The sequence below is a fragment of the Myotis lucifugus genome, unplaced genomic scaffold, assembly GCF_000147115.1.
Source record: "Myotis lucifugus unplaced genomic scaffold, Myoluc2.0 scaffold_180, whole genome shotgun sequence".
NCBI classification, from domain to species: Eukaryota; Metazoa; Chordata; class Mammalia; order Chiroptera; family Vespertilionidae; genus Myotis; species Myotis lucifugus.
In genome coordinates, this window is record NW_005871228.1 from 1652669 (window position 1) to 1677419 (window position 24751).

Below are 24751 nucleotides of genomic sequence, written 5' to 3' on the forward strand. Positions count from 1 at the left end.
CCTGTTCACTGGGTTCAGCACATCCCTGTCCTGGTTGTACCCTCTTCTATGTTCTCCAGGGGAGGTCGCCGTGCGCCCCGCTACCCAGGCAGTGAGCCTCAGACTCCTTGTCCCCGTTTGTCTCCTGCAGATGTCATGGCACCCCCAGTACCGGAGCTCCAAGTTCCGCCACGTCTTTGGCAAACCAGCCAGCAAGGAGAACTGCTACGACTCGGTGCCCATCACCCGCAGCGTCCACGACAATCACTTCTGCGCCGTGAACCCCCACTTCATCGCAGTGGTGACCGAGTGTGCTGGAGGGGGGGCCTTCCTCGTCATCCCCCTGCACCAGGTAAGGGCGCCTGGCGAACCCAGGCCCGGAGGCTCTCCGGAGGCAGCTCAGGGCAGCGGGAAGGTAGAAAGAGCCTGCTTTCTGCTGCGGTGCACGGGTTCAAACCCTAGACCTGCCTGCTACCAGCCGTGTGACCTTGAATAAGTCATTTCACCTCCGTAGCCTTCGTTTCTTCATTGGGAAAAATACACCTCTCCTGGGATTTCAGCAGTTGCCTAACTATTCCTGGGATTTCCCCTCTACCCCACTGCAAAATAATTCACTCCTGAATAAAACATACTTTTTAATGCATTGCCAGGCTCACACGACATCTGGGAAATCTCCAAAGCCATTTCCTCTCCCCCGTAAAGGAAACCAACCTTAAGCCAAAACCTAAGGCAGGAGAGGACAGCAGTGAGTGAACAGAAAGAACTGGCCTGTCCTGAGGGCAGATGTTGGCAGTAGAGGTTGGACCTTCGGCATTTGCTGATATTGAACAGTGTTGGACCCCCAAGTGGCAGTTTCATCTAGATTCACCCAATAGCAGATCTTTTCGGGGACCTGCGAGGGGTCTCAGCGATGCTGGGTCGGTAGGGCCTCTGGTTCGCAGCAAACACAGACACAAGGTCTCTGGTGGAAACAGTTCAGTGCGGACAGGAGTCCCACAGATTCAGATCAGCGAGTCCATAATCTGAGATCACCCGCACGTAAGCCACCAGCAGTCAGAAACAACAGACAGAGCACTTCAGAACTTACAAATCACCGATCGGAATCTCACTACCCAGGTGTTCTGCTGGGACCTCCTGTACTTGGAATAGGGGGGGGGGGGGAAGAACCAGTACTTTTTTTATCCATATAGCACATTGTGGGCACACAATTGGTGCTCATACATGTTCATTGATTGAACAAATTACCCGGGAATTGTTCATCCAAATAAATAGGGAGGGCATAATTGACAAAGGGAATGGCACAAGCAAAGGCATGGGGCGGGGACTGTGTGGACTGTCCAGGGAACAATGCAGAGCGCTGTCTGGCCAGAACAGATAGAACAGTCTGTCTAGGGGAGGAAGGGAAATACCCTGGGGAAGTTCATCGGGGCCCGATGAGAAGGGCCTTGAATGCCGGGGATTTTTCAAGCTAGGGAGGAACAAGTGTACAATGGGATTTATGGAAAGACGTCAAGGTTAGAGCTGGACAGACCCCCAGACATGGCCTGTTTGGCTACTTATTTCTTCCACGTTCTGGGTGCTTCTAAAAGAGTCTGTCCAGCCCGGCCAGTATGGCTCAATGGTTGAGCATCAGCCTATGAACCAGGAGGTCATGGTTCGATTCCCGGGATTTGGGCTGGATCCCCAGTAGGGGGTGTGCAGGAGGCAGCCGATCGGTGATTCTCATTATTGATGTTTCTCTCTCTCCCTCTCCCTTCCTCTCTGAAATCAATAAAAAATATATAAAAAAATAAAATAAAAGATTCTGTCCACCAAACAAAGTAATATAATTATTACTAATTAATAATTAATTACTAATTAATAATTAGTAATTACATATTAGTAATATGTAATAGTAATTACATATTAATGTGTTTTCCTGATTTTTATGACTTGGACTTTGTCAGAAGTGTCATGGTTTCCAACTTGCATGAAGCTTTGAGTATGGGTAGGTGTTAATAACTGCAATGAGAAATGAATTGGTTTGATGTGATGGAATGTGACCTGGGAGGGGCGAGGGGACTAGGTGAGAGAGGAGGAGCAGAGAAGGCCTTTCTGGGGAGGTGGCACTTGGGCAGAGAGCCACTAGAAACCCTAGAGGCAGGGGATTCGGGTAGAATGCACAGCACATGCAGAGGCCCTGCGGTGGGAATGGGTTTGGTGATTGAGAAACAGACAGGTGTGTTGTCACATGGCAAGAGCAGTGGGAGGTGGTCAGAGAGGGGAGCAGGGCTGGGCTGTGATGACCCTGGAGGCCAGGGCAGGAGTCCGGCTCCATTGTGTGTCCAGCGGGACACCACTCGGAGGGTTGAGATGCAGTTGTCCTGTGCAGCCTGATTGCGAGTAAAATGTGCAGTCAGTTCCCTTTGGGCTTTTTGGGACAGTGACATAAGTGGCTGAGGAGACATGGTATTTGCTGCCGGCACAGACTCCCGGGAGCCCAGGCACCGCAGGAGCTGGACTAGTCAGAGCTCACACCTGGGTGTCACTTGGACGCGATTCTGACTCGGTAGCTCTGCGGTGGGGCCGGAGAGTCCATCCCAGCAGGCCCAGAGCAGCCAGAGAAAACGCAGATGCCAGTCAAATCTGCGCCTCAGAGAAGCACCAAATACCTTCTTCTTGTTTATTTTTTCTTTTTAATTAAAGGTTTTTGAGATCATTGAACATTCACATGCAATAGTAAGAAATAACAGATTTGGTGTGCCCTGCACCCCTTCCCCCCCACTGGTAACATCTTGTGAGACTGGAGTACAGTCTCACCACCAGGATACCGACATCGGTGCGGTCAAGATGCAGAATGCTGACAGCATCCCCAAATCTCCCGGGCTGCCCTTCTCAGCCACAGCCACTTCCCTCGCTCCCACTCTCACCTTCGACCCCCACAGCCACTCTGTCCTCCACTTCCCTGCTCTTGTCATTGTAAGAATGTCACCTGAATGGAGCCATATGGGATGGAAACTTTTGGGCTTGGCTTTTTTTCACTCAGCATAAAAGATCCATCCAAGTTGTTGCGTGTTATCAGTCGCCCGTTCTTTTTTATTGCTGAGTAGTATTCCTTTCGGGGTGTGAATGCAACACAGTTTGTTTAACCATTTACCCGTTGAAGGTCATCTGGATGGTTTCCAGTTTGGGGCTGTTATGAATAAAGGTGCTATAAACATCCGCCTACAGGTTTCTGTGTGACCATAAGTCAGTCTCCAGGTCTGTGGGACAAAGGCCCAGGAGGGCAGCGACGAGGTCAGTGATGGCGAACCTGTGACACTCGTGTCAGAGGTGACACGCGAACTCATTTTTTTGGTTGATTTTTCTTTGTTAAATGGCATTTAAATATATAAAATAAATATCAAAAATATATGTCTTTGTTTTACTATGGTTGCAAAGATCAAAAAATTTCTATATGTGACACGGCACCAGAGTTAAGTTAGGGTTTTTCAAAATGCTGGCACGCCGAGCTCAAAAGGTTCGCCATCACTGGACTAGGTCGTCAAACATGTGTCCTTTTATAAGAAACTGCCAATCTCTTTGCACAGAGAAGTCCTCGGTATAGGTAAAGTATCATACGGGATGTACTCAGACCAGAAGTAACATGTGTTGTTTATGTGAAATTCAAATACCCCTGGGCAGCCCGTAGTTTTATTTGCTAATTCTGGCGACTCTTCTCCCAGGTGGTGCCGCTGCTGCTGATTTGCAAACTGCATTTCAGTACTAGACAGTCCCCTCGTTCTTTTTTATAATTATGAAAAATTGCCAAACACAAAAATAGATAGAAAACAATATAACAAACTCTTCGACACCCAGACTCTAGAATTTTCGAGACTGCTCCTCTTGCTTCATCCATCCCTTTTCCCTCACTGAAGTCTTCTGAAGCAAACCCTGGACATGTTGTCAATTTATCCCCACAAACTTCAGTATCCAGTTCTGAAAAGTAAGTGTGTTTTTTTTTTGTTTGTTTTTTTGTTTTTTTGTTTTTTTTAAAATATATTTTATTGATTTTTTACAGAGAAGAAGGGAGAGGGATAGAGAGCCAGAAACATCGATGAGAGAGATCGATCAGCTGCCTCCTGCACGCCCCCCAGTGGGGATGTGCCCGCAACCAAGGTACATGCCCTTGACCGGAACCGAACCTGGGACCCCCGAGTCCGCAGGCCGACGCTCTATCCACTGAGCCAAACCGGTTCGGCAGTAAGTGCGTTTTCTATCCTGCCCACAATGCCAGGATCACAGCACGGTCACTGGCTCCTGGGTCACCCTTTTTAGCCACAGCCACTTCCCTTGCTCCTACTCGCTCATGTGAACCGTCTCTGATGCCTCCTAAGTGCCTCGTTGTGTCTGAATCGGGTCCAGAAAGGCCCCTCAGCACAGTTGGTTGGTAGTTTCTTACGTAACCACGTCCAGGGTGAGGGAGCAGGAAGGAGAGGCCGAGAGGGGAAGGACACAGGTGCCGGTCCCATCGGCAGCCCTGACTCAGGGCAGACAGGCCAGTGCTGACGTGGGTGCCATCGGTCCATTGTTTGGGGAGCCTTGCCCATTGTACAGAGGAGATTCTGAGGCCCGAGGACCCTGAGCAGTAAGAGTGAGGCCCCGAATGTGGCCCAGACGTAGCTCCTTGTTGGTCACCGGGGATTATGTCCCATCCGAGCAGAGACGTGTTGGTAAAGAGTGCTGTGCGCAGGCAGGGAGGGGAGGAAGGGACCAGTTAGCTACTCATTCAATGGAGCGCCTGCGTTGGGAGGTGTCCCGGAAGTTCTGCTCAAAAGGGCTAGGCTGCCCCAGGCGGTGTCAGGTGTCCCAGAGGGAGTGCCCCTGCAGTCAGGGGCCTTCCTTTCGCCTGCTGTGACCCAGGGTGAACCCCTTGGAGGGAGGTGCTCGCAGCCTTGGCAACAGAGGGCTGTGCTCCGGGAATAGGGCACAGCGGGAAGGTCTGGGGACAGGCCTGGCCCGAGCCTGGGGGCGTGCCAGGTTGGGCTCCTCACCCTGGGGCCCGCTTGCAACAGATCCACCTCTTGAAGGTAGAAGGGTGGACTTTGCTGTGAGGTGTGGAGGATGGGCAGGAAGGAAGGCAAGGGCAGGCCCTGGGGGCTGGGACGTTGCTGGGAGTGGACCAGGCCAGAGGGGAGCCTGCAGGGGCCTGGGGGCAGGGGCAGGTTTGCTGGGCTCTTAGAGGCCAGACGGACCTCCTCAAGCCGGTGTCTAACCAGGCCACTCCCCTGCTCAGAGGCCTCCCATGACTCCCCACTCACTGCCTGCAACTAAGTCCTGCCTTCCTCGCGGAGCTCCCATCGTCCCAGCTGACAGTTTGCATCTCCAAGCCTTCCGAGCCTTCCGTAGCATCTCCTGTTCCCTCCCACTCAGATCCCCTGTCTAGACGTGCAGGGTGTGGGCAAGTCCTTTTTTTTAAGTCTCTTTCAGCTCTTTGGATGGGTTTTGCCTGGAAAAGAGCTTACTCGAGGAATGGGTCCTCTGCCTTCAAATTTGCCAGGGGCTGGCCTGGGAGGGGACGGAAAGGGTGTCTATGGGGCCCCAAAGGACAGAGCAGGACCAGAAGCAGGAAGTGAGGGGAATGGGAGGGGCCACCCCAGGCTCGAAGTAAGAAAATATGGTCTGAAAGTGGGACAAAACGCCTGGGTAGAAAGTGAGCTCCCCATCTCTGGGGGTGACCAACGAGGGTTACCAGAGAACCTCTGTGGCTCACCGCCTCCGACCCTGGGTGTGGGTTTCTACCGTAAACCATCTTCATGCTCACCCGAGTCCTCGTGGGGGAGGGCTGGTGAATGATGCCCTGATCCTCATAGAAACGGGATTTGCATTTTAGCACCAGGATTAGGGAATACTCCTGTCATCCTTCCCTCTGCTCAACTCTCTTCTGGGCGGCCCCCGGCCCCAAGTCTTAACCCCTCTAATCAGGGCGCAACTCATCTGTCCACATGTCCGTCTCTTTATAGGGTCCAGCCTTGAGCCCTGTGCAGGGTGACTGTCTCCATGCCCACAGCCTGACGCCTCTTGTCTGGCCTCCCTCCCATCCCATGTTTCAGTCTGCCTTCCCTGCTGCCTGCTTCAGGATCCTTCCCACTTAAAACCTACCTACGGCTCTGCCTTTTTTACCTGAAATTCCTGTCCTCCTCCCTGGCCTGGGCAAAGTCTCCCTCTCCTTAAGCCCAATTCAAAGGTCTCCTCCTTCTCCAGGAAGCCTTCTCTGATTGATCCCCAGGGCCTTTCTTCTTCCTCTCTCTCCAAGCCCTGGGTATACTACCTCATGCCCTCCCCAGACTGGCAGCTCCTGGGGGGCAGGGACTCATCTTCTGCCCCCATGTGCACACAGTGTGGGGCTGGCATATAGTAGGTCCTCATGAAAGGTCTGCGTGAGGCTGATGGTAACAATGGTGTGAGGATAGCAAGAGGCAGGCCAGGCAGTGAGAGGAAGCATTCCCAGTTCTCGTGATTGGCCACGGACTGGCTCTGCGGCCCCCAGGACACGCTGCCAACCCTCGATCCCCAGCTTCTGCGTTATAAATGGAGATTCTTGTACTCCTTCCTGGGGTGGTTGGGAAGTGAACCAAATAATATGAGCAGAGCACCCAGCACAGGGCCGGGCACATAAATGACTCTAAGTTATGGTTCCTCAAGAAGAACAGTTGCAAACCTGTCCCCTGTAGAGTGAGAATGTGCTTGAGCCGTCAGTGGGAATACGATCAAGGCATCGATTTATTCAGCGAGGCAGCCCTGGAGCGAATGCCCGTCGGTTGGGCAAGAAGTGACGGGAGCCCCTCTGCGGAAGTTTGGCCTCACACTGAGTGTCCCTGGGCCCCCGAAACATTCGGAGCAACAATAAAGCTGGGTAATTGTGACTAACTCCGATGAACTTCCACTGACAGGTCTACCGAGAACTTAGCATGGACCAGGCACTGTCTTCAGCATTTATGTGTATGAACTCATTTAACCCTCATACCCACCCTGTGAGGTCCTACTGCTGTTGCCGTTTGGTACATGAGGAAACTGAGGCACGGAGAGCCAAGGTCACTTCCCAAGGTCACACAGTAGTGAGTGCTATAGCAGCATTCAGACGCAGGAGCCACCTGCCCACCTGCCCTCGCAGGTACGCTGTGCAGGCCGCCTCCGCCTGCCCCCACCACCCCTGCCTCCCACGCTCACTCTGGGCTGCTGGGAGGGTCACTGGAGGCCGTGACTGTGACATTGTAGTGGGAGGGCTCACGACTGTGGCCTCACAGCTCTGCCATCCAGGCAGCTGAGGGAGGTCTGCCCCCAGCACGCCCCCCGCCCGCCTGGCTCTGCCCTCCAGGGTCCTACAGTCCTGTCCACTCTGCCCAGAGCAGCCCGTGGGGACTTGGAGGTGGCGACGCCGCACTGAGCAGCCGGCTCCGGCACCCGAGCCAGGTTCTCCGAGGTCTGTGAGGAGAGCAGGCGTATCTCCCCTGATGTAGAGCTTGTGTCCCCCATAAATCATAGGCTGGTCCTGGCTGACTGCTGGCCTGAGGGACAGAGGGCGGAAGTGGCCTCCTGATTATCAGTGTCCTGCCCTTTCAGGGCTATTAGCAGCTCAGTCAATAGCCCATCAGTCTGGCTAATGCCTGTTAATGTGGGTCCTCAGCACAAAACCCTCTCAGGCACAGAGCAGCCTGCGGCCTTGTGGGCTGGGCCTCTGCTCTGAGGCCTGAGGAGCCCAGCTCAGCTCTGGGAGCTGTGTCTGAGCCGTCTGAGCGGTGCCTGGCCCTGAGGCATCTCCTGGGCTGACCTGGGAGCTGTGGTCTGAATGGGGCCCTGGGCACTCTGCCTCCTGTCAGCAAGGCCGGCCCACACTCAGCTCTTCCGAGGCACCCTCAGGGCAGAAATTGGGGCATGGCCCTGGGCCAGTGTAGAGATAAAGGCCCTGAGAGCAACTGGGTGTGCCAGGGCCCAAGACCCAGCACTGCTCATGCCCTTTGACCCAGGAAAAGATGCCAGAGAAGGGAAAGGCTGTGTGCAGGAGGGGAGGCAGGACACTGACTCAGAAAGGGCTGAGCTACCTCCGCACCGTAAGGGCCCCACAGCTCACCGCCCTGGGCTTGGCCCTGCACACAGGAGCTGGGCAAGCCCCTCTTCCAGCGGGGGTCAGGGAGAGAGTGGGGGAGCCCCTAGGCAAGTCCCTCCTCCAGCAGGGGTCAGGGAGAGAGTGGGGGACCCCTAGGCAAGCCCCTCCTCCAGCAGGGGTCAGGGAGAGAGTGGGGGACCCCTAGGCAAGTCCCTCCTCCAGCGAGGGTCATGGAGAGAGTGGGGGACCCCTTGGGCAAGCCCCTCCTCCAGCAGGGGCCAGGGAGAGAGTGGGGGACCCCCTGGGCAAGTTCCTCCTTCAGCGGGGGTCAGGGAGAGAGTGGGGGACCCCTAGGCAAGTCCCCCCTCCAGCGGGGGTCAGGGAGAGAGTGGGGGACCCCCTAGGCAAGTCCCCCCTCCAGCGGGGGTCAGGGAGAGAGTGGGGGACCCCTAGGCAAGTCCCTCCTCCAGCGGGGGTCATGGAAAGAGTGGGGACCCCTTGGGCAAGCCCCTCCTCCAGTGGGGGTCAGGGAGAGAGTGGGGGACCCCCTGGTGGGGCCTGCCATCCGCAGGGCTGGAGCTGTGCTGGGTTTTACCACTCCTGGTCTCTCAGAGCCCTTCAAGTCCTGCAGTTTTATAACATTTTTGGCTAATCCTGGAAGGACCCGCCTTTTCAGAAAGTCTGGAAGTTTATCTTAAACTAGAGACCCAACGCATGAAATTCATGAGTGGGTATAGTCCCTAGGCCTGGCCTGCAATCAGGGCCATCTTCCCTAGCTGCCCGCAGCTGGCCCCACCCCCCACCGCCACCCACCCCCATTCCGAGTTTGCCATTGGGTGATCGGAGCTGCTTGTGGGGAGGAGGAACTGAGAGGTTGGCTGTTCTGCCTGCTCACCAGCCCCGCCCCCACCGCAGGTCGCCCTCTGTGTGTGGGGTGACTGGTGGGGTGGGGCCTTGGCCTGGTGCCCCCTGCATCCCCCACCACCCATCCCCGATTCCCCATTCGCCATCGGGTGACTGGAGCCTGCCAGCTGGGGAAAGGGACTGAGAGGTGGTCAGTGGCCTCATAGTGACTGGTCGAGCGGTTGTTCTGGTCATTCCGTCATTAGGGTCAATTTGCATATTACCCTTTTATTATATAGGATACCTTTTTATTTTCAAATTTATAGTTTTTATAGAAAGTTTGGGGGGAAAATTTTTTTTAAGACATAGAAGATGGTAAAAACCATTCATTTATCCCACCATCTAGAGATAACCATTAATAACATTTTGGAGTATTTTTGTCCAGTTGTTTTTTCTCAGTTTTGATATACACATGGACGTGCGTACACACCCACACACATACACAGAATAATAGCTGCTCTGATTTGAGCACTGAAACCCGTTGGGACATCACCAGTCGGCTTTCCTCTCACAGTCGCTCACTTTACCCCCATAGCAATCCTGCCAGGAAGAGATGATTATTCACTCATTTTATAGATGGAAAAGGTAAAATTTGAGCAGACACGATCAGGTTTCAGTTCTTGAAAGCTCACCTGATGACAGCGTGCAGGACCAGAGCCTGGGCGAGGGGTCCACGGCTGGACCCCCGGTGCCGTGCAGACCTGAGCCAGGGCCCGTGGGCGCAGGGTTCTCGCTGCAGGGCCCTGGCTCCAGGTGCTGCCCCTGCTGCAGGGGGCGGGGAGCACGCCCTCTCCTCCCTGTCCAGGGACCCTGTTTTTCAGCCGTGGAGAAGGCAGGACCAGCAGAAAGAAATGGGACTTTAGGCCGCCTCTTCACACATCACTATCAACACCTGTCCAAATTCTTTCGCGCTCTCTCTCTGAATGGGTATGTGAGGGTATATTTTTTCTGAATTCTTTGAGGGTATGTTCCATACATCTTTGCCCTCTACCCCTAAGTACTTGAGTGTCTTTGGGGATATTCTCTAACATATCCACAGTACGTTATCAAGTTCACATTGCAATCGTACTTTAATCCACTGTCCATTTTCCAATTTGTCAAGTGACATCCTTTATAGAGTCCCGCCTCCAGTAAAGGACCCGTTCCAGGTGAGGTGTCTGCTACCCTTCTCGAGGGGGGAGAGCTGAGCGGGGCAGTGTATTTCTGAAGGAGAGCCCAGGACCTCCGCCTCTGTTTGCAGACCTACTATGATGCATGCATAAAGCCCCCACAAGCCAGGGACTCGGTTGTCTGTCTCCCAGTTTGCCTGGCATGGCGGGGAAGCCCTGTGTCTGTTCTCATAGCAGCTGCCCTCCTGCGGTCTTATTAAGCAAGGTCAGAGACCACCACGGTGTCTGCTCAGCCTCGAGTGGGCAGTCGCAGGATGTCCCACGGGGCGCAGTGCCCCCTGCAGGGTTGGGGAGGTGCAGGGAGGAGAGGGGTGGCTATTCCCTGAGTTCACCCTGTCTTGAAAGTTCCTTTTTTAAAATCCTGAGACTGTTGGCTCTGCGAGGTCAAATACTCCGTCTTGTGCTCACCCAGCACCTCGCAGAGTGCTGTCTCCTAGGTTCCTCCTAAAGATTTGCTGAATGAAGAGATGTGGGCCCGTTTTCCTCTCAGCTGTCTCTTTCACTCTGAGAGCAGTTGGGGGGCATTCTGGTGGGTGGGCTCCCGAACCCGAGGCCGATGGTGCGTGTGGGCCACGCTGCACGGGCGGGCGGAGGGCCTGGCCCTGCTCCCTGTGCTGCCGGGACCGTGCAGTGCAGGGTGTAAAATGAGTGTGCTGGTCGCTGCCAACTCCCTGAACCCATGCGGTTCTATGCCTGAACCCACGTGGCACCCCATGGCCCAGGAAATACCCCAGTGTGTCATTGGAGAGTGGTTGGAATTTTCAGCTTCAGGGCTTCATGCCATGCGCTCTGGGGCCTGGGTGTCCCCCGCACCTGCACAGGAATTCTCATCAGGAAAGGAGAGAGGTGAAGGGGAGGTTCTTTCTTTTTAAGTGAACTATAATTCACATACCATAAAACTCGCCATTTTAAAATGTAGAAGTCAGTGGGTTTTAGTATTTTCCATGGTTGTGCATCCATCACTCTCTAATTTCCAAGTAGCTTCATCACCCCAAAAAGACACCCAGTACCCATTAGCAGTCATTCCCCATTGCCCCTCCCCGAAGCCATTCACCTGCTTTCAGTCTCTGTGGCTTTACCTGTTCTGAACTTTTCATATGCATTTAGTCAGGGTTTTGTTGCCAGGTACCAGAGGATGTGATAATGAAACCACCTCTGGTGCATCATCTCAGTGGCTTTTGATGTCTGACTGATTCACTCAGCATGTTTCCAATTTCATCCATGTTGTAGCATGCATCGGTACTTCATTCTTTTTTGACTGAATAATACCCCGTTGTATGAACACACTGCCTTTTGTATACCCTTTCATCTGTTGATGGACGTTTGGATTGTTTCCGCCTTCTGGCAATTTTGAATAATGTTGCTGTGAACATTGATGTACAAGTTTTTTGTAGACCCATGTTTTCATTTCTCTTGGGGATATACCTGGAAGTGAAATTGTAGGGTCGTATGGTAGCTATGTTTACCCTTTTGAGGACCTGTCAGACTGTTTTCCAAGGTGGCGGCACCAGTTTTGCCTCCCCACCAGCAGTGTGTGCAAGGAAATGTCCTTTTATCGAACGCCTCCTATGTGCTAGGCACTGCGCCAGACCCTTTCCACACCTCGCCTCCAGGACCCTCACACCAACCCTGTGTCCTTTTACTGAGGGAGACACTGAGGCTCAGAGCAGGGATGTGACTCCCCCAGGTCACACCGGGAAGAGTGGTGAGTCCCAGAGTCACACCCAGCTCTGCCCCTTATGTTTCCCTGTCTACTCAGGGATTGCTGACTGAATGAGTGACCGGCAGATGCTAAAGTGGAATTAGCCCCCTCTCCCCTCACTCCTCCCGGGCATTGTTTTGCAGACAGGAAAGTTGGACCCCCACTACCCAAAGGTCTGCGGGCACAGAGGGAACGTCTTAGACATCAAGTGGAACCCTTTTGACGACTTTGAAATCGCCTCTGCTTCTGAAGATGCCACGGTGAGTATCGGCACATGAGGCTGTTCCCTGACCAAAAGGGGTGGGATTGGGGCAGAGGGAGATGGAACTCAGCTCTGATGCTCCTGATTCCTTCATTCTTCGTGAGGTGAGGCTATGGTGTGGGGAGGGGGGTCATTTAGATTTTGACCTTGGGGCATGGCCCCTCCTCTCCATGGGCCTCAGTTTCTCCACCTCTAAAATGGGCATAATAGCTCCAGCTGCCTAATGAAGATCCAGTGAGATTCATGAATTCCATTGGGAAAGTTCCTCTTTTGGGGGAACTCTAAAATGCTATGAGGAGCAATTTTATTCTGGCCAGAAAATACTGTGCCACTTTCAAAAAGTAGTGAAGCAAATTTTAAAAGGATTAGGGTGGGAACCATATATGAATATAGACACCAAAACCACCCCAAAGCTTCAGTCCCACCAACTTTTTTGAGCTCCTGTTCTGTACCAGGGACCTAATCCCTGTACCCACAATGTTCAGTGTTATGTATAATTTTTTATTCTAGGCCACTTCTAAAATGTGGTGGGTATAGCTTAAAACAAAAGACACAAATATGATCAGGTGATTCAAGTAAGGATACATTTCATAGTTACCATTTATTGTGAGCCCACTGTGTTCCTCACTGCACATACCATTTCACTCGGTCTTCCCTTCACAGCAACCTCACAAGGTCGGACAATTTTCCGACGTGTCGAAGCCGAGGATCTGAGAGGTACCGCTATTTGCCCTACATCACACCGTTTGTAGAGGCAGAGCCAGACCTCAAACTGAGGACTTACTTCTGTTCCCACTGCACGATGCCAGTTCTCTAAAGTGCAGCAGCCACAGATGGAGGAAGTGAGGAAATAATACTAGAAACGTTGGCAATGGAGGGTGGCAGCTACTGAGCGCTAGCTTTAGCTCAGAGCTGCCTGGCAGCCCAGGCAAACAGGGAAATAGAATGCACTGCAGAACCCTCACTGTCTGATCAAAGGAAACACACCAGTTCATCAGGACAAGCAGGTAGAAAATTCTAAGTTTCCATAGAGGGGATGCTGAGGAACATAAAAGGGGCCCCTTCAGAAGGGCCTGCCCTGTCCTGCTCCAGAGATTGTGTTGGCTGGCTCCCTAGAGCCTTGAAGATTCAGCACAAACCCTTCCTCCTGCCATTCAAGGCTCCACCCTGGGCCTTTGAGACAAGGGGCAGGAGGAGACCACTGTACTTTGGGGGATGTCCTATGCTGGAAGGCAGATTTGCTCTGACACCCAGCCTGAGAGTCAGGCCTGTGGCCCATCTTCCCACCCACTACCTCAGGTCATTAGGATGCAGAGATCACCGGGGGGCAGGGTGGGAGGCCTGCACTCATCTCTGGTCAACGCCAGCCCCTGCTTGGGCGGGAGGACCTTGACAAAGCCCGTCCCTCTGAGGTGCCCCAGCTGCCCCTCCACTGAGTGAGAGGTGGATGCAGAGCGAACACCCCGTCCCTGCTGCTGGCCACTGCCAGCTCTTAGGATGGTGGGGTGCCAAGACCGAGCCCGGCTAACACTCCCCTGGGCCATGTACCCCCGACAGATCAAGATCTGGGCCATCCCCAAGCAGCTGCTGTCGAGGAACTTCACAGCCTACAGGAAGGAGCTGGTGGGCCACGCCCGCAGAGTGGGGCTGGTGGAATGGCACCCCACGGCGGCCAACATCCTCTTCAGCGCCGGCTATGACTACAAGGTGGGTCCGTGTGCAGCTCCCTGGGGCTGCCCGAACAAACGGCCACGCCGAGTGGCTGAAGACAACGGAAAGGCACTCCCGCACAGTTCCGGAGACGAGCCGCCCTAAATCCAGGTGCGAGGAGGCCGGGCCTCCCCCGGGGGCTCTGAGGAAGAATCCTTCTGTGAGTCTTCCAGCTCCCAGTGGCGCCCGGCACGCCTTGGCTTGTGGCCGCATCGCTTCAATCTGCCTTCGTTGTCACATGGCCTCCTTTTCTGTGTGTCTGGGTGTTTTCTCTTCTTTTTATAAGCCAGCCCAGCTGGTGTGGCTCAGTGGTTGAGCGTCGACCTATGAACCAGGAGGTCATGGTTCAATTCCTGGTCAGGGCACCTGCCTGGGTTTTGGACTTGGCTCCCAGTGGGGGGCGTGCAGGAAGCAGCCGATCAATGATTCTCTTTCATCATTGATGTTTCTATCTCTCTCTCCCTCTCCCTTCCTCCCTGAAACCAATAATCGAAAAAAAGGACACCAGCCATTGGATTTAGGACCCACTCAGAGCCAGTATTCCCTCATTATAACTAATTACATAAGCAAAGGCCCTATTCCAAATAAGGCCACATTCTGAGGTTCCCGGTGGAAGTAAGTTTGGGGAGGACACTGTTCAACCCAGTATTTTGCCTGGAGGGGTGGGCTGGGCCCTGTGGAGCGGGAAAATCCATGGTGAGGGCGACTGAGGTTCTATTCCGACTCACCGCGGACCTGCAGTGTGACCCGGGAAAGTCTTTGTCTTCTCCAGCCTCAGTGTCTCAATCTGTACACAGATGGAGTTGGTGTGACCACAGCTGTGGTTTCTAAACTCTTCCCTTCACAGCTCTATAGGGCTTTACTGAGGCAGCTGAGGGGCCTCTGTGCTGGATAAAATGGGAGCAGTGGGGAGGGCCCCCTCCCCTTCAGACCAGAGTGCTCTTTATCTGTCTAGGGCGGGGCGGGTGTCTGCAGGGCGACAGCTTGGGTTGTGCAGGTCCTTCTGTACACAACGCCAGGGGGCACTGTTCACATCACAGGCTGTGGGAATGGATTGCCCTGGAGCTGTGCGGCACACAGCCTGTGCAACCAGACATGGCCGTCCTGTTTGTCTGTGCGAGGTGGGAACTGCTGTTTGAAACCCCCTGGACTCGCTGGTCCCCCAGGTCCTCCTAGCGTGGGTGTTTCATTGCTCCCAGGCACAGGCAGATGGTGTTGTTTTTTTTCGCGGCCAAGACAGCCTGACTCCCCTCTCCCCTCCCACCACGTGGCAGCTTCCAGCCGCAGATCCATCCTCCCACCGGAGGCCTCTTGGCCAGACTGCCATCTGTGGCTTCCCTCCGGGGGATACCATGTTTCACTACAGCCCGGCCGGCGTGTGACTGGGGGCCAGGGGCGGGGAGGCCACTGTGCTCAGAGCTGGCTCTTTGCCGCGCAGGTGATGGTCTGGAACCTGGATACAAAGGAGTCTGTAATCATGAGCCCCGTGAAGACAATTGACTGTCACCAAGACGTGATCCTCTCCATGTCCTTCAACACCAACGGCAGCCTGCTGGCCACCACCTGTAAAGACCGCAAGATTCGGGTTCTCGACCCCCGAGCAGGGACCGTCCTCCAGGTCAGTGCGAGGCTGGAGTCTGGCTTGGGGTCAGGGGAGCAAGGAGTGGAGTGGAGATGGTGGAGGCTTCTGAGAACAGGGCAGTAATGCTGTTCATTACAGTAACGTAAGTTCCGCCCAAGCCTTCCCACGTGTTATCCCATTTTTCAGATGAGAAAACTGAGGCTGAAGAGAGGCTAAGGGACACGCCCACATCGAAAGCTAGTATTGAACCTGGTCTCACGCCAAAACTTGTCAGTGTGCCCCAGCTCCGTCAAAGCGCATGACATGGGTCGGAGACCTCAGGGTACCACTGCTGATCCACTATGAGACATGACCTTGGGCTGCACTTTTAGGTGGCCAAGCCTCTGTTTCCTCATCTGCAAGAATGGGCTGTGAGTCTCTCCCCTCAGAGCATTAAATGAGATAGCCCAGCCCCATGCTTTGCATATAGTGGGTGCTCAATAATCTTTCAACAAGAGCATGGAACTGGGCAAACATTTGCCTCTTGCAGCTCAGAAAAGTAGCCCTGGAAGGATTCTCCAGGCAGAGTTGGGTGAGGAAGGAAGGCATTGCAGGTGGAGCAGCAGCGTAAGCAAAGGCAAGGGCGTCCCTGACCGCACATGTCCCTCCAGGAAGCCAGCTACAAGGAGCACCGGGCCAACAAAGTGCTGTTTCTGGGGAACCTGAAGAAGCTGCTGTCCACAGGCACCTCCCGGTGGAACAACCGGCAGATTGCCCTGTGGGACCAGGTGAGTCTCCCACACAACGCCACCAGCACCCCCATCATCGCTCCTCAGCTGAGTTCTGGCTTCATTCACTCACTCATTCGCTCACTCACTCATTGATTGAATGTATTGATGAATAACAGGAAGATGCCAACAGCCTGATGGCACAAGCCCAGACCTTGTGCATCCTGTCGTTCAAAGAGGGAGGCTGGTCAGGACGGAGGATAGGGAGGGACACGTGGCCGCGTCTGGACCAGGACTGGGTGGAAGGGAGGAGAGGGCTTCTGGGCACAAGGAACAGCTGGAGCAGAGCTTGGGACGAAGGCCTGAGGCAAGTGGGCAGGAGGAGCTGCATGTTCGGGGCAGGGGTGCAGCCGGGGAGGGGGGAGGGGGAGGGGAGGAGAGGGGCAGGTCAAGCAGTGTTGATTCAAGGAGCACTTGGCCGGAGTTTCAAAGACCAGACAGATCACTTCCTTCTCTCTGAATCTCCTTCATCTATAAGAATAAATAACAAAACAGGTGGTGGAAGGCTGGAGTGAGATCAGGTGTGTGAGAAGTCATTCATTATGGGCAAAATGCTGCAAAATATGAGGTGGTGCACTCTCTCACACACACACTCACATACACACACTCAGTCTCTCTCACACACTCACATACACACACTCAGTCTCTCTCTCACACACACACACACCCATCCAGAGCCCCGTGGCAGGAATTCTTAGCTCAGAGAGCACCACCGAGGACCCCAGGAGTGACCTGGCCCCCTTCCCTTGCAGGACGACCTCTCCGTGCCTCTCACAGAGGAGGACCTGGACGGCTCCTCCGGCGTGCTGTTTCCCTTCTATGACTCCGACACCAACATGCTCTACGTGGTGGGGAAGGTCAGTCTGGCCGGGAGGAAGGTGGCCTCATGGAATCCTGAGGCAGGAGGCAGAACTCCCCTAAGCCTAGCCCTACTGGTGGCCAGACGGCAGCCTGGGGCCCTTGGGGTGCAAGGCAGGGGCAGGGACAGCCCCTTTCTCCCACCTTCCTGGCTCCCAAGAGCACCTGGGCCCAGGGCTTAGGCTAAACACCCTGCACTGGTTTCCCCCTCCCCCAACTCTGGGTCCAGATGAGGAGGGACCAGTGGGTGTGTCTCACAGGGGCACCTTCAAATTGGGGGCAGAGCAGGTCTTCATTGGGTAGGTCTCCCATCTGTCTCTGGCAGCCCTGGCCTTACCCATCCATGCCAGCAGCAGCCTCCCCCACCCTGCCCCACAGTCACTGTGACAGAAATGCTCCTAGAGGTGAGACCCACTGGCTGGTCTCAGGACGCACCGCTCTGGCCCTTGTGTGCAGCTCTTGGACGGGGGTGGGGTTCCAGCCTGTGCCCCAGAGCTTCTGCCTTGGAGACACCCGGGTGGGCTTTGGGTCATGGTTGGGGGGACAGAGTGTTAAAATGAGGCCCCTCCTACTGCCTTGGTGACAGTTCCCTGGTGTTCCCTGTGTGTAGTAGGTAATACTATGAACACCAGGTTCCTGCTGCATGGCAGAAGGGGCAGGTGGGGGCTGCTGGGGACCGGCTCTGAACACACCCTCCTCCCCCTCAGGGAGACGGGAACATCCGTTACTATGAGGTGAGCGCCGACAAGCCTCACCTGAGCTACCTGATGGAGTACCGCTCCTACCACCCACAGAAGGGGATCGGTGAGTGTGGGGCACCCAGGCCACGTGGGACCTGGGGGGACAGGGACGAGTCAGGTTCCGGCCCCGCCTGGAGGGGCCCACACTCGGGAGGGGAGCTGGTGGGTGAACAGCCTGGCTCGGGGGAGCTCTGGTTAGGGGTGCAGGAGGTTCTCTGGGCGGCTTCCTGAACGAGGCAACATTTGAGGGATGGAGAGAGGAGGCAGAGCACAGCGTGGGAGAGAATGAAGGTGTTCTAGGCCAAGGTTAAGCAGTTAAACCAGTGATTCTCAACCTTGGCTGCACATTAGAATCACCTGGGAATCTTTTTAAAATCCTGATTTCCGGGCCTCATCCTCCGGAAATTCTGTTTCTTTGTTACTAATGTTGTGGCCCCACCCCATAACAAAGAAACGAAACTTCCGGAGGATGAGGCCCAAAAATCAGGATTTTAAAAAGATTCCCAGGTGACTCTAATGTGCAGCCAAGGTTGAGAATCACTGGGTTAAACAGTAGCACAGAGATGGGAGAGACTGACCTAAGAGAGCCCCTGCTTTTCCAGTGTCTTTGGGGGTAAAAGAACAAAACAAGACACAACTACATGTTGCCTACAAGAAACCCACTTGAACATAAAGACACAGCTAGATCACGAGTAAAGGGATGGAGAAAGATGTACCACGCTAACAGTAAGCAAAAGAAAGCCAGGCATGCTCTGTTAGGGCATCTGGGGCAGGAGCTGTGGGGATGGCGAGGCAGGGCCTGGAGCAGAGCACACTTCCTGCAGAAGTCCAGCTAAAATCATGTAAATTCTTAAAGGCGGGGCCAGGGGTCTGAGGGTTTCAACCCCATTTCCCCAGCACAACGCCTGGCCCAGCGGAGGTGTTCCTGCATGAACTGTTCGTTGACGGGAAGGATGGGGGGAGGAGGTGGTATCTGTTCACATCCAGGTGTGCAGCCTGGCTTTGCCACTTACACCGGCCCCTGTGGCCCCAGCCCGGCTGGGACCGCTTGGCCCTAATTGACCATCTGCCCGCAGGTTTCATGCCAAAGAGAGGTCTCGACGTGTCCACCTGTGAGATCTTCCGCTTCTACAAGCTGATCACAACCAAAAGCGTCATCGAGCCGATATCCATGATCGTCCCCCGGCGGGTAAGGGTGGTGGGGGGTCTGCAGGGAGGCGGGAACCCTTCCCAAGAAGACTATCCCCGGAGCCTGGAGCCCACGCCCGAGGCAGCAACAGGGAGGCTGGTGGCCACTTCCTCAAGGGGCAGGCCTTTCCGTGGTCAGTGAGGCGTCCTGGGAGCTAGGAGTCCTGACTCTTGCCTCACCTCTGCTCTTGAGTTGCTGTGTGATGACCTTGGGCATGACCCTTTGCTCTCTGACCCCCAGCTCTCTAAGGGCCCTCCCGTGGGCGGCCTCCCCACCACCCACTTCTCACTGTCCTGACTTCTCCTGCAGTCGGAATCCTACCAAGAGGACATCTACCCGCCCACAGCAGGGGCCCAGCCCTCTCTAACGGCCAGGGAGTGGCTCAGTGGGGTAAATAAAGGTGAGGAAAGCCCAGAAGAGGCCTCGGACGGGCGAATGTGGGGGGAAATGGCGTGTCCTATGGCCCAGATGGCTGAGAGGGGGTTGGACTGTATTTGTATTCTCCTGAAACCCCGAGGACTGGTCCTTCACCATCAGTCCCCCGCCCCTGGGACGGTCAGATAGGGTCCAGGAAGGCAGGGACTTGCCCCGAGTGGCTCAGAACATTCCCTCCAAGTCAAGGGATTTTGCTCCATGGAAAACTACTAAGGTCTGGGCTGTGCAGAGTGACTGGATAGTGTCAGCTGGACCCTATGCCCATCCTCCCACCTGCACCTCCACAGTCACTCCAGAGGCCCTCTATGCAGCAGCCCCCACCCAGGCCCTTGGGTGCCCTCCGCCTGCCCTGACTCACCCTGCCTGTCCTGTCCACATGAGGGCCAACCCAGGGAAGGCCGTGGGTGCTCCCCACTCTAGCTGCTGCCTCTCTGATTGGGATCTCCCTCTCCTTCTACCCACCAAACCCCGCTTGTGTATAACCCGTAGACAGTCTCGCTCCTCCCTGGACCTCAGTTTCCTCACCCTTCTCTGTGAGCCTGCCTCCCCTGCTACCCAGCGTGCTGGGGGGAATTCATGACTTGATGGATGGCAGGGCGGTGTGGTGGGACTGTCCCTACAAAGCAAGGGCCACGCTTCCCTGAGGAGCTTGCAGAACCAGGGCAGCTCCAGGGCATGCACCGTGCTGCTTCTACAAGCCAGGCTTCCTTAGGAGGTCACATGCGCGGGACCCTGATTCGCACTCTGAGTGCCCCGGTCCGTGGGCTTGTGCCTGTCTGCATGTGGCCGAAGCTCCCACACCTTTTGCGTGTCTGTGTGTCTGCGCATGCCTGCTTGTGCCAGTGCCCCCATGCCCATGTGCTTATGGGCACTCAGTCCTCACACGGCCTTTGCTTCCCTCCCAGGGCCTGTCCTGGTGTCCCTGAGGCCCGGCTCCGAGCTGCTGAGCCCTCGGCCTCTGCCCCCAGAAAGACCTCCCTCCAACTCCCTGTCCCCCACCTCGCCTCACCTCGTGGACCAGACCGAAGCGCTGGTTGCGGAAGATGGCCGGAGGCCCTTCTCTCTGCTCGAGGAGAAGGCGCCAAGGTGGACGGCAGAGCACAGGCTGGAGGAGAAGAAAACCTGGCTCACAAACGGCTTTGACATCTTCGAATGCCCCCCACCAAAGACAGAGAACGAGGTGGGAAGGAGGGTGGGGGTGCCTGCACTGGGGTGGGGGTGGAGAAGGGGGCAGAGACGTGAGGGGTGAGAAAAGTCACCAGCTGTGTGGCCTGGCTAGCTACTTACTGGCAATTCACTTGGTTCATTCACTCAACAAACAGGCAGGGAGCACCGTCTGTATGCCCCGGCGGTGGGCTTGCATGCAGAGGGTGGAGAGCCAGCTGTAAAATGGAGAGGGTTTTGCTCGGTGGGTATCAGCACCCCTCCAGTTCTGACACTGTATCTGTGCTTTCAGAGCCAACATTTGTTAAGTGCCGGCTGCGTGCCAGGTCCCACAGTGGGCACTGATGTATCATCTGTGTGCGTTCTCAGCAGCCCTGGGAGTCAGTGGGTCGTGGCTAAAAACTCAAGGGCTGCCCTCTCACGGCGGGATTCTCATCCTAGCTCTCCTGAGCACTGCCTGCCGGACGCTGGCCACAGGGGCCGAGTCTCTCTTAGCTCCAGTGTCCATAGCGGTAAAGTGGGGGCACTAACACCACGACCCTCACGGGGCCGTTGTGCGCATCCGGGGAGATAACGAAGATCCTTACTTAGGGAAGCACCCAACACCTGGTGCCTTTCTGCACAGCGGCAGCAGCTGTGATAATGCTGGCGTTAGTTTTCTGACCCCCATTTCCCAGAGGAGGAAGTTAAAGCTCAAAGAGGGAAAGTAACTTGCCTGAAGTCACACAGTTTAGTGGTGGTGAAAACTCCAATCTCCAGACACCAGGACCAAATATCCTTTCCTCCATCCCATAGGGGCATCTAAGGAGGCAAAAACAAAACAAAACAAAAGCCATACACACACACACACACACACACACACAAGTCTGAAATGCCAAGTCTTTTAATTTCATTTACTAGGTGAAGGAAACAAGGTTTTTGTAAAAGATCAATGCAATGGCTGTCCCCGTAGGCCTCAGCCACGTTAATTTAATCACCTCCACCTTTCTGAGTCCAAAGGGGACAATGTTTTATCCTTTCTGCTGGGGTCCTGCCCCCTCAAGTCCCAGGGCATTTACGTTGCCTTTCCCTCTGCTCTGTGCTCTCCCAGCTGCTGCAGATGTTCTATCGGCAACAGGAGGAGATCCGGAGACTCCGGGAGCTGGTGACCCAGCGCGAGGTCCAGGCCAAGCAGTTGGAACTGGAGATCAAAAACTTGCGGATGAGCTCAGAATGGTCCTGAGCAGAGGTCTCCGCCCTCCTCGCCCTCAGGGACACCACTTGGCTCCATGGGGAGGTCCAGAACCAAACCACAAGTCCCCCGAGAACAACCACTATTTCTATATTTTTTACCAGAAAAAGAAACCCAGTCGCCGCAGGTTTCCAGTGGAACATGGTGCCGCTTTCTATTTGCCTTCTCGAAACAACGGTGTCTGAATTGACTCTTTTTAGATGACACCTTGCCTTCTGTTTGATTCTGTTTGTAAGGGTACGTGATAAGCTCTCACTTCCCAAGGGAAAGAACACTGTGGAAAGTTAGAGCTACAAGGACCTAGGAGGTAAACCTGCCTGTGATTTTCAAACTGTGGTCTATAGAATGGGGCAGGCCAAGCAGGAGACTGTACCCCCTCACCCGCTTCCGACGGGACAGCTCTCCTTTCTGTTTTATACATATGGACTTGGATGGAATACACAATTCTGCGACTCAAAAAAATTTAGAAGTTTGAAAACCAGTGATTTGGCCCAACTTTCTCATTTTACAGGTGGGGAAACTAAGGCCCAGAGAGAGGCACATGCTGCAGGTCCCCAGAGAGTGCGTGGCTGGGCTGAGCTTCTGCGCTCCTGGGACTGTCTGTCTGCTGTTTCTGCTCTGATCCAGTTCTCAGCCCACAGAGCAGGAATCCGTTGGCTCTGGCCTCAGGGGCATCCCTGATTTGAAATTGCCTCCAGTCATTCCCTCTCTGGTCTCAATTTCTCCATCTGAACAAGGAGGCCCTGGGATCTACCACTGGAGACAAGAAATGTTAGCCTTGGCCTAAGGAAAATTACCTGTAGGGTGGTGAGCTGGTTTTGCGCTGGGAACTTACAAGACATTGGCAAAGGTGCAGGGGGAGGTTAACTTCAGACAAAGAAGTCAAGGTCCAGCCAGATTCTAGAATACAAGGAAATGGACAACACCATCCTCTCTCCAGCCAGAATCAGCCCAGGCGGGTAGATACTCCCTGATGTGGGACACGGGCCTCAGGGCATTGCTCAAACCCAACAGCCACCAAAGCCCTCAGGTCACAGAGCCTGCCTCTGCCAGGATGACGTAGGCAGGTGTCCGTCCAAGGTAACAGAAGAGGCTCCCAGGATGTAGGGTGCCCAGTGTGGACAGTTTGCCCGCGAACCCCCTGGCGGCCCAGCCGTGAGGGCTTTGGGAGGAGGAGGGTTGTACTAGGCAAGGAAGCGAGACCACATGGCCCTAAAGTTCCCTTCCAACCTGTGCGTCTTCTGCATCCCTCCTTTGTGAATCTGTGTTCTGAGCCCTTCTCTGAGGTTCTCTCTTGGTCAATACAGTGGCTCAGCTAGAGGCAAATGTGCCTCCTGACCAAGGATGTTTGCCCCTTGCACAGGGTAATGCTGGAGCTAGGATGGGGACTGCAGGAGGCCACCTGGCCTGGTAGGCTTCAGCCCAGGCTGTCCATTCGAATCCCTTCGGGAGCATTCAGGAAATACCGATGGCCAGGCCCAACCCCGACCAATCGAAGCTGAATCAGCAGAGTAGGGCCTGGCCTTGTGTAGGGTTTTGTAAGTTCCCATGTGATTCTGCAATACATGGGGTGGAGACCCCATGGGCTAATCCATCTGTACCCGTCTACACTACAGATGAGGACAAGGAGCACCAGGCAGGTGCTGGGACTCCAACTCTGTCTGCTAAGTCCTCTAAGGCTAAAATCAGGAAGCTTTGTTCTGAGCCTTCCTCCAGGTCTCTGCCCCCGGCCCTGTTCCCACAGGATGGGGGCTCTGATTGCGCCCTCCCTTAGCCATGACTGAGTTCCCCTGTCTGCTGCACATACCAGACACCCCAGTTGCTTGTCTTATCCACCATTTACTCAGCCGCTGGGGCCCGCCAAGCTTGCCAAAGACCAAATCCTAGGTGGTGTCAGGAAAGCAGAATTCTGGACGGGGGTCATCTCTCCTGCCTCATTTGGGGCCAGCACTTCACAGTTTACAAAGCCCTCCAACCTCCACTCGCTGACACATCTAACTCTCACTCGGGTCAGGCAGACATGATTACCCCATGTTCAGGAGGGAAGGTGAGCCTTAGAGAATAAGGAAACGGCCATGCCCGTAGGCACTGGCTACAAAGTGGTGGAGGTGGGGCTGAGTCTGGGGAGCTTCCTGAATGTCGCAAACTCTCTCCACCCCAAAGGGGCCCAGACCTCACACTTCGAAACAATGCGAAGGCATCATGAACAAATGGTTTCTCTTCTTTTCTTTTTTTTTTACATCTAGAGTAAATTATTTAAATTATTTCACAGCAAGGGAGTGGGATAGGTAATTTTTATCAGATATTTTTTTAAGCCATTTTTTAAAAATTACTTTTTTGTTTTATGTTCTTGATTGATGAAGTGGGACTTGCCCGGAACTTGCAGGGCCAGTCCCTTGCGCTCAGGGCGACGGAATGTGCACTGGTCTTTCTACCCCAGGCCCTGGGAACCCCCAACTGCTGACTCAGGAACTTTCCGAGCATGAAGACAGCACTGGGAGATGAGCTTCAGGGCATCTCCACCTTAGCGCGACAGTAATTGTTCTTCCTGGAACAAAACTTGAGTATCATAGAGGGACGCAGGAAGTCAGACATTGAGCTATGCTTTTCCTATGAAACCGTGCCTGAACAGTTTGATTGTTTTAATGTTGTTTCTGAAATTCCTTGTACCTTTGTAAAAAAAAAATAATAATTATAATAATAATAATAAAAGTGAAAATAAATAGATGTGGAATCGTGCTATGGAAAGAATATAACAAAATAAACAGTATCTGCCTACACATTTTAATACATGGAACCTTCCTTTTCTTGACTTGTTCCACAAATAACAAGTAAGCACCTGCTTTTCCAGGCTGGGAAATAGGTAAAAGGGAATTTGTCCCTGCCCTCTGAAGTTTTAAGTCACGGTTGGAGAGAGAGGGAGGGCCAGGAGAGGGGAAATGTTGGCTGCTTTGGGAGGAGAAGCAAAGAAGTCTTCCTGGAGCAGGTGATATTT

At 54.3% G+C, this 24751-nt stretch overlaps 1 protein-coding gene across 6 annotated transcripts in view; it reads left to right on the forward strand.

The window, feature by feature from the left end:
• The window catches only part of CORO2A (coronin 2A), a 44996-nt gene extending 20452 nt beyond the window's left edge, over window positions 1–24544 (forward strand). For 3 of the 6 annotated variants that reach the window (XM_023760354.1, XM_023760355.1, XM_023760352.1), the window contains 12 exons: window positions 131–331; window positions 11962–12078; window positions 13638–13787; window positions 15229–15408; window positions 16023–16139; window positions 16892–16996; window positions 17705–17801; window positions 18635–18724; window positions 18814–18926; window positions 19236–19326; window positions 20267–20541; window positions 21616–24544. In XM_023760354.1, the coding sequence (XP_023616122.1) occupies window positions 131–331; window positions 11962–12078; window positions 13638–13787; window positions 15229–15408; window positions 16023–16139; window positions 16892–16996; window positions 17705–17801; window positions 18635–18724; window positions 18814–18926; window positions 19236–19326; window positions 20267–20541; window positions 21616–21747 (1668 nt within the window). In that variant the 3' untranslated portion in view covers window positions 21748–24544. Of the gene's footprint in view, window positions 1–130; window positions 332–11961; window positions 12079–13637; window positions 13788–15228; window positions 15409–16022; window positions 16140–16891; window positions 16997–17704; window positions 17802–18634; window positions 18725–18813; window positions 18927–19166; window positions 19327–20266; window positions 20542–21615 lie in introns of those variants that run through there. The other 3 variants (XM_006096483.3, XM_023760353.1, XM_023760356.1) reach the window with 2 other exon arrangements.
• Window positions 24545–24751: the final 207 nt, after the last annotated feature.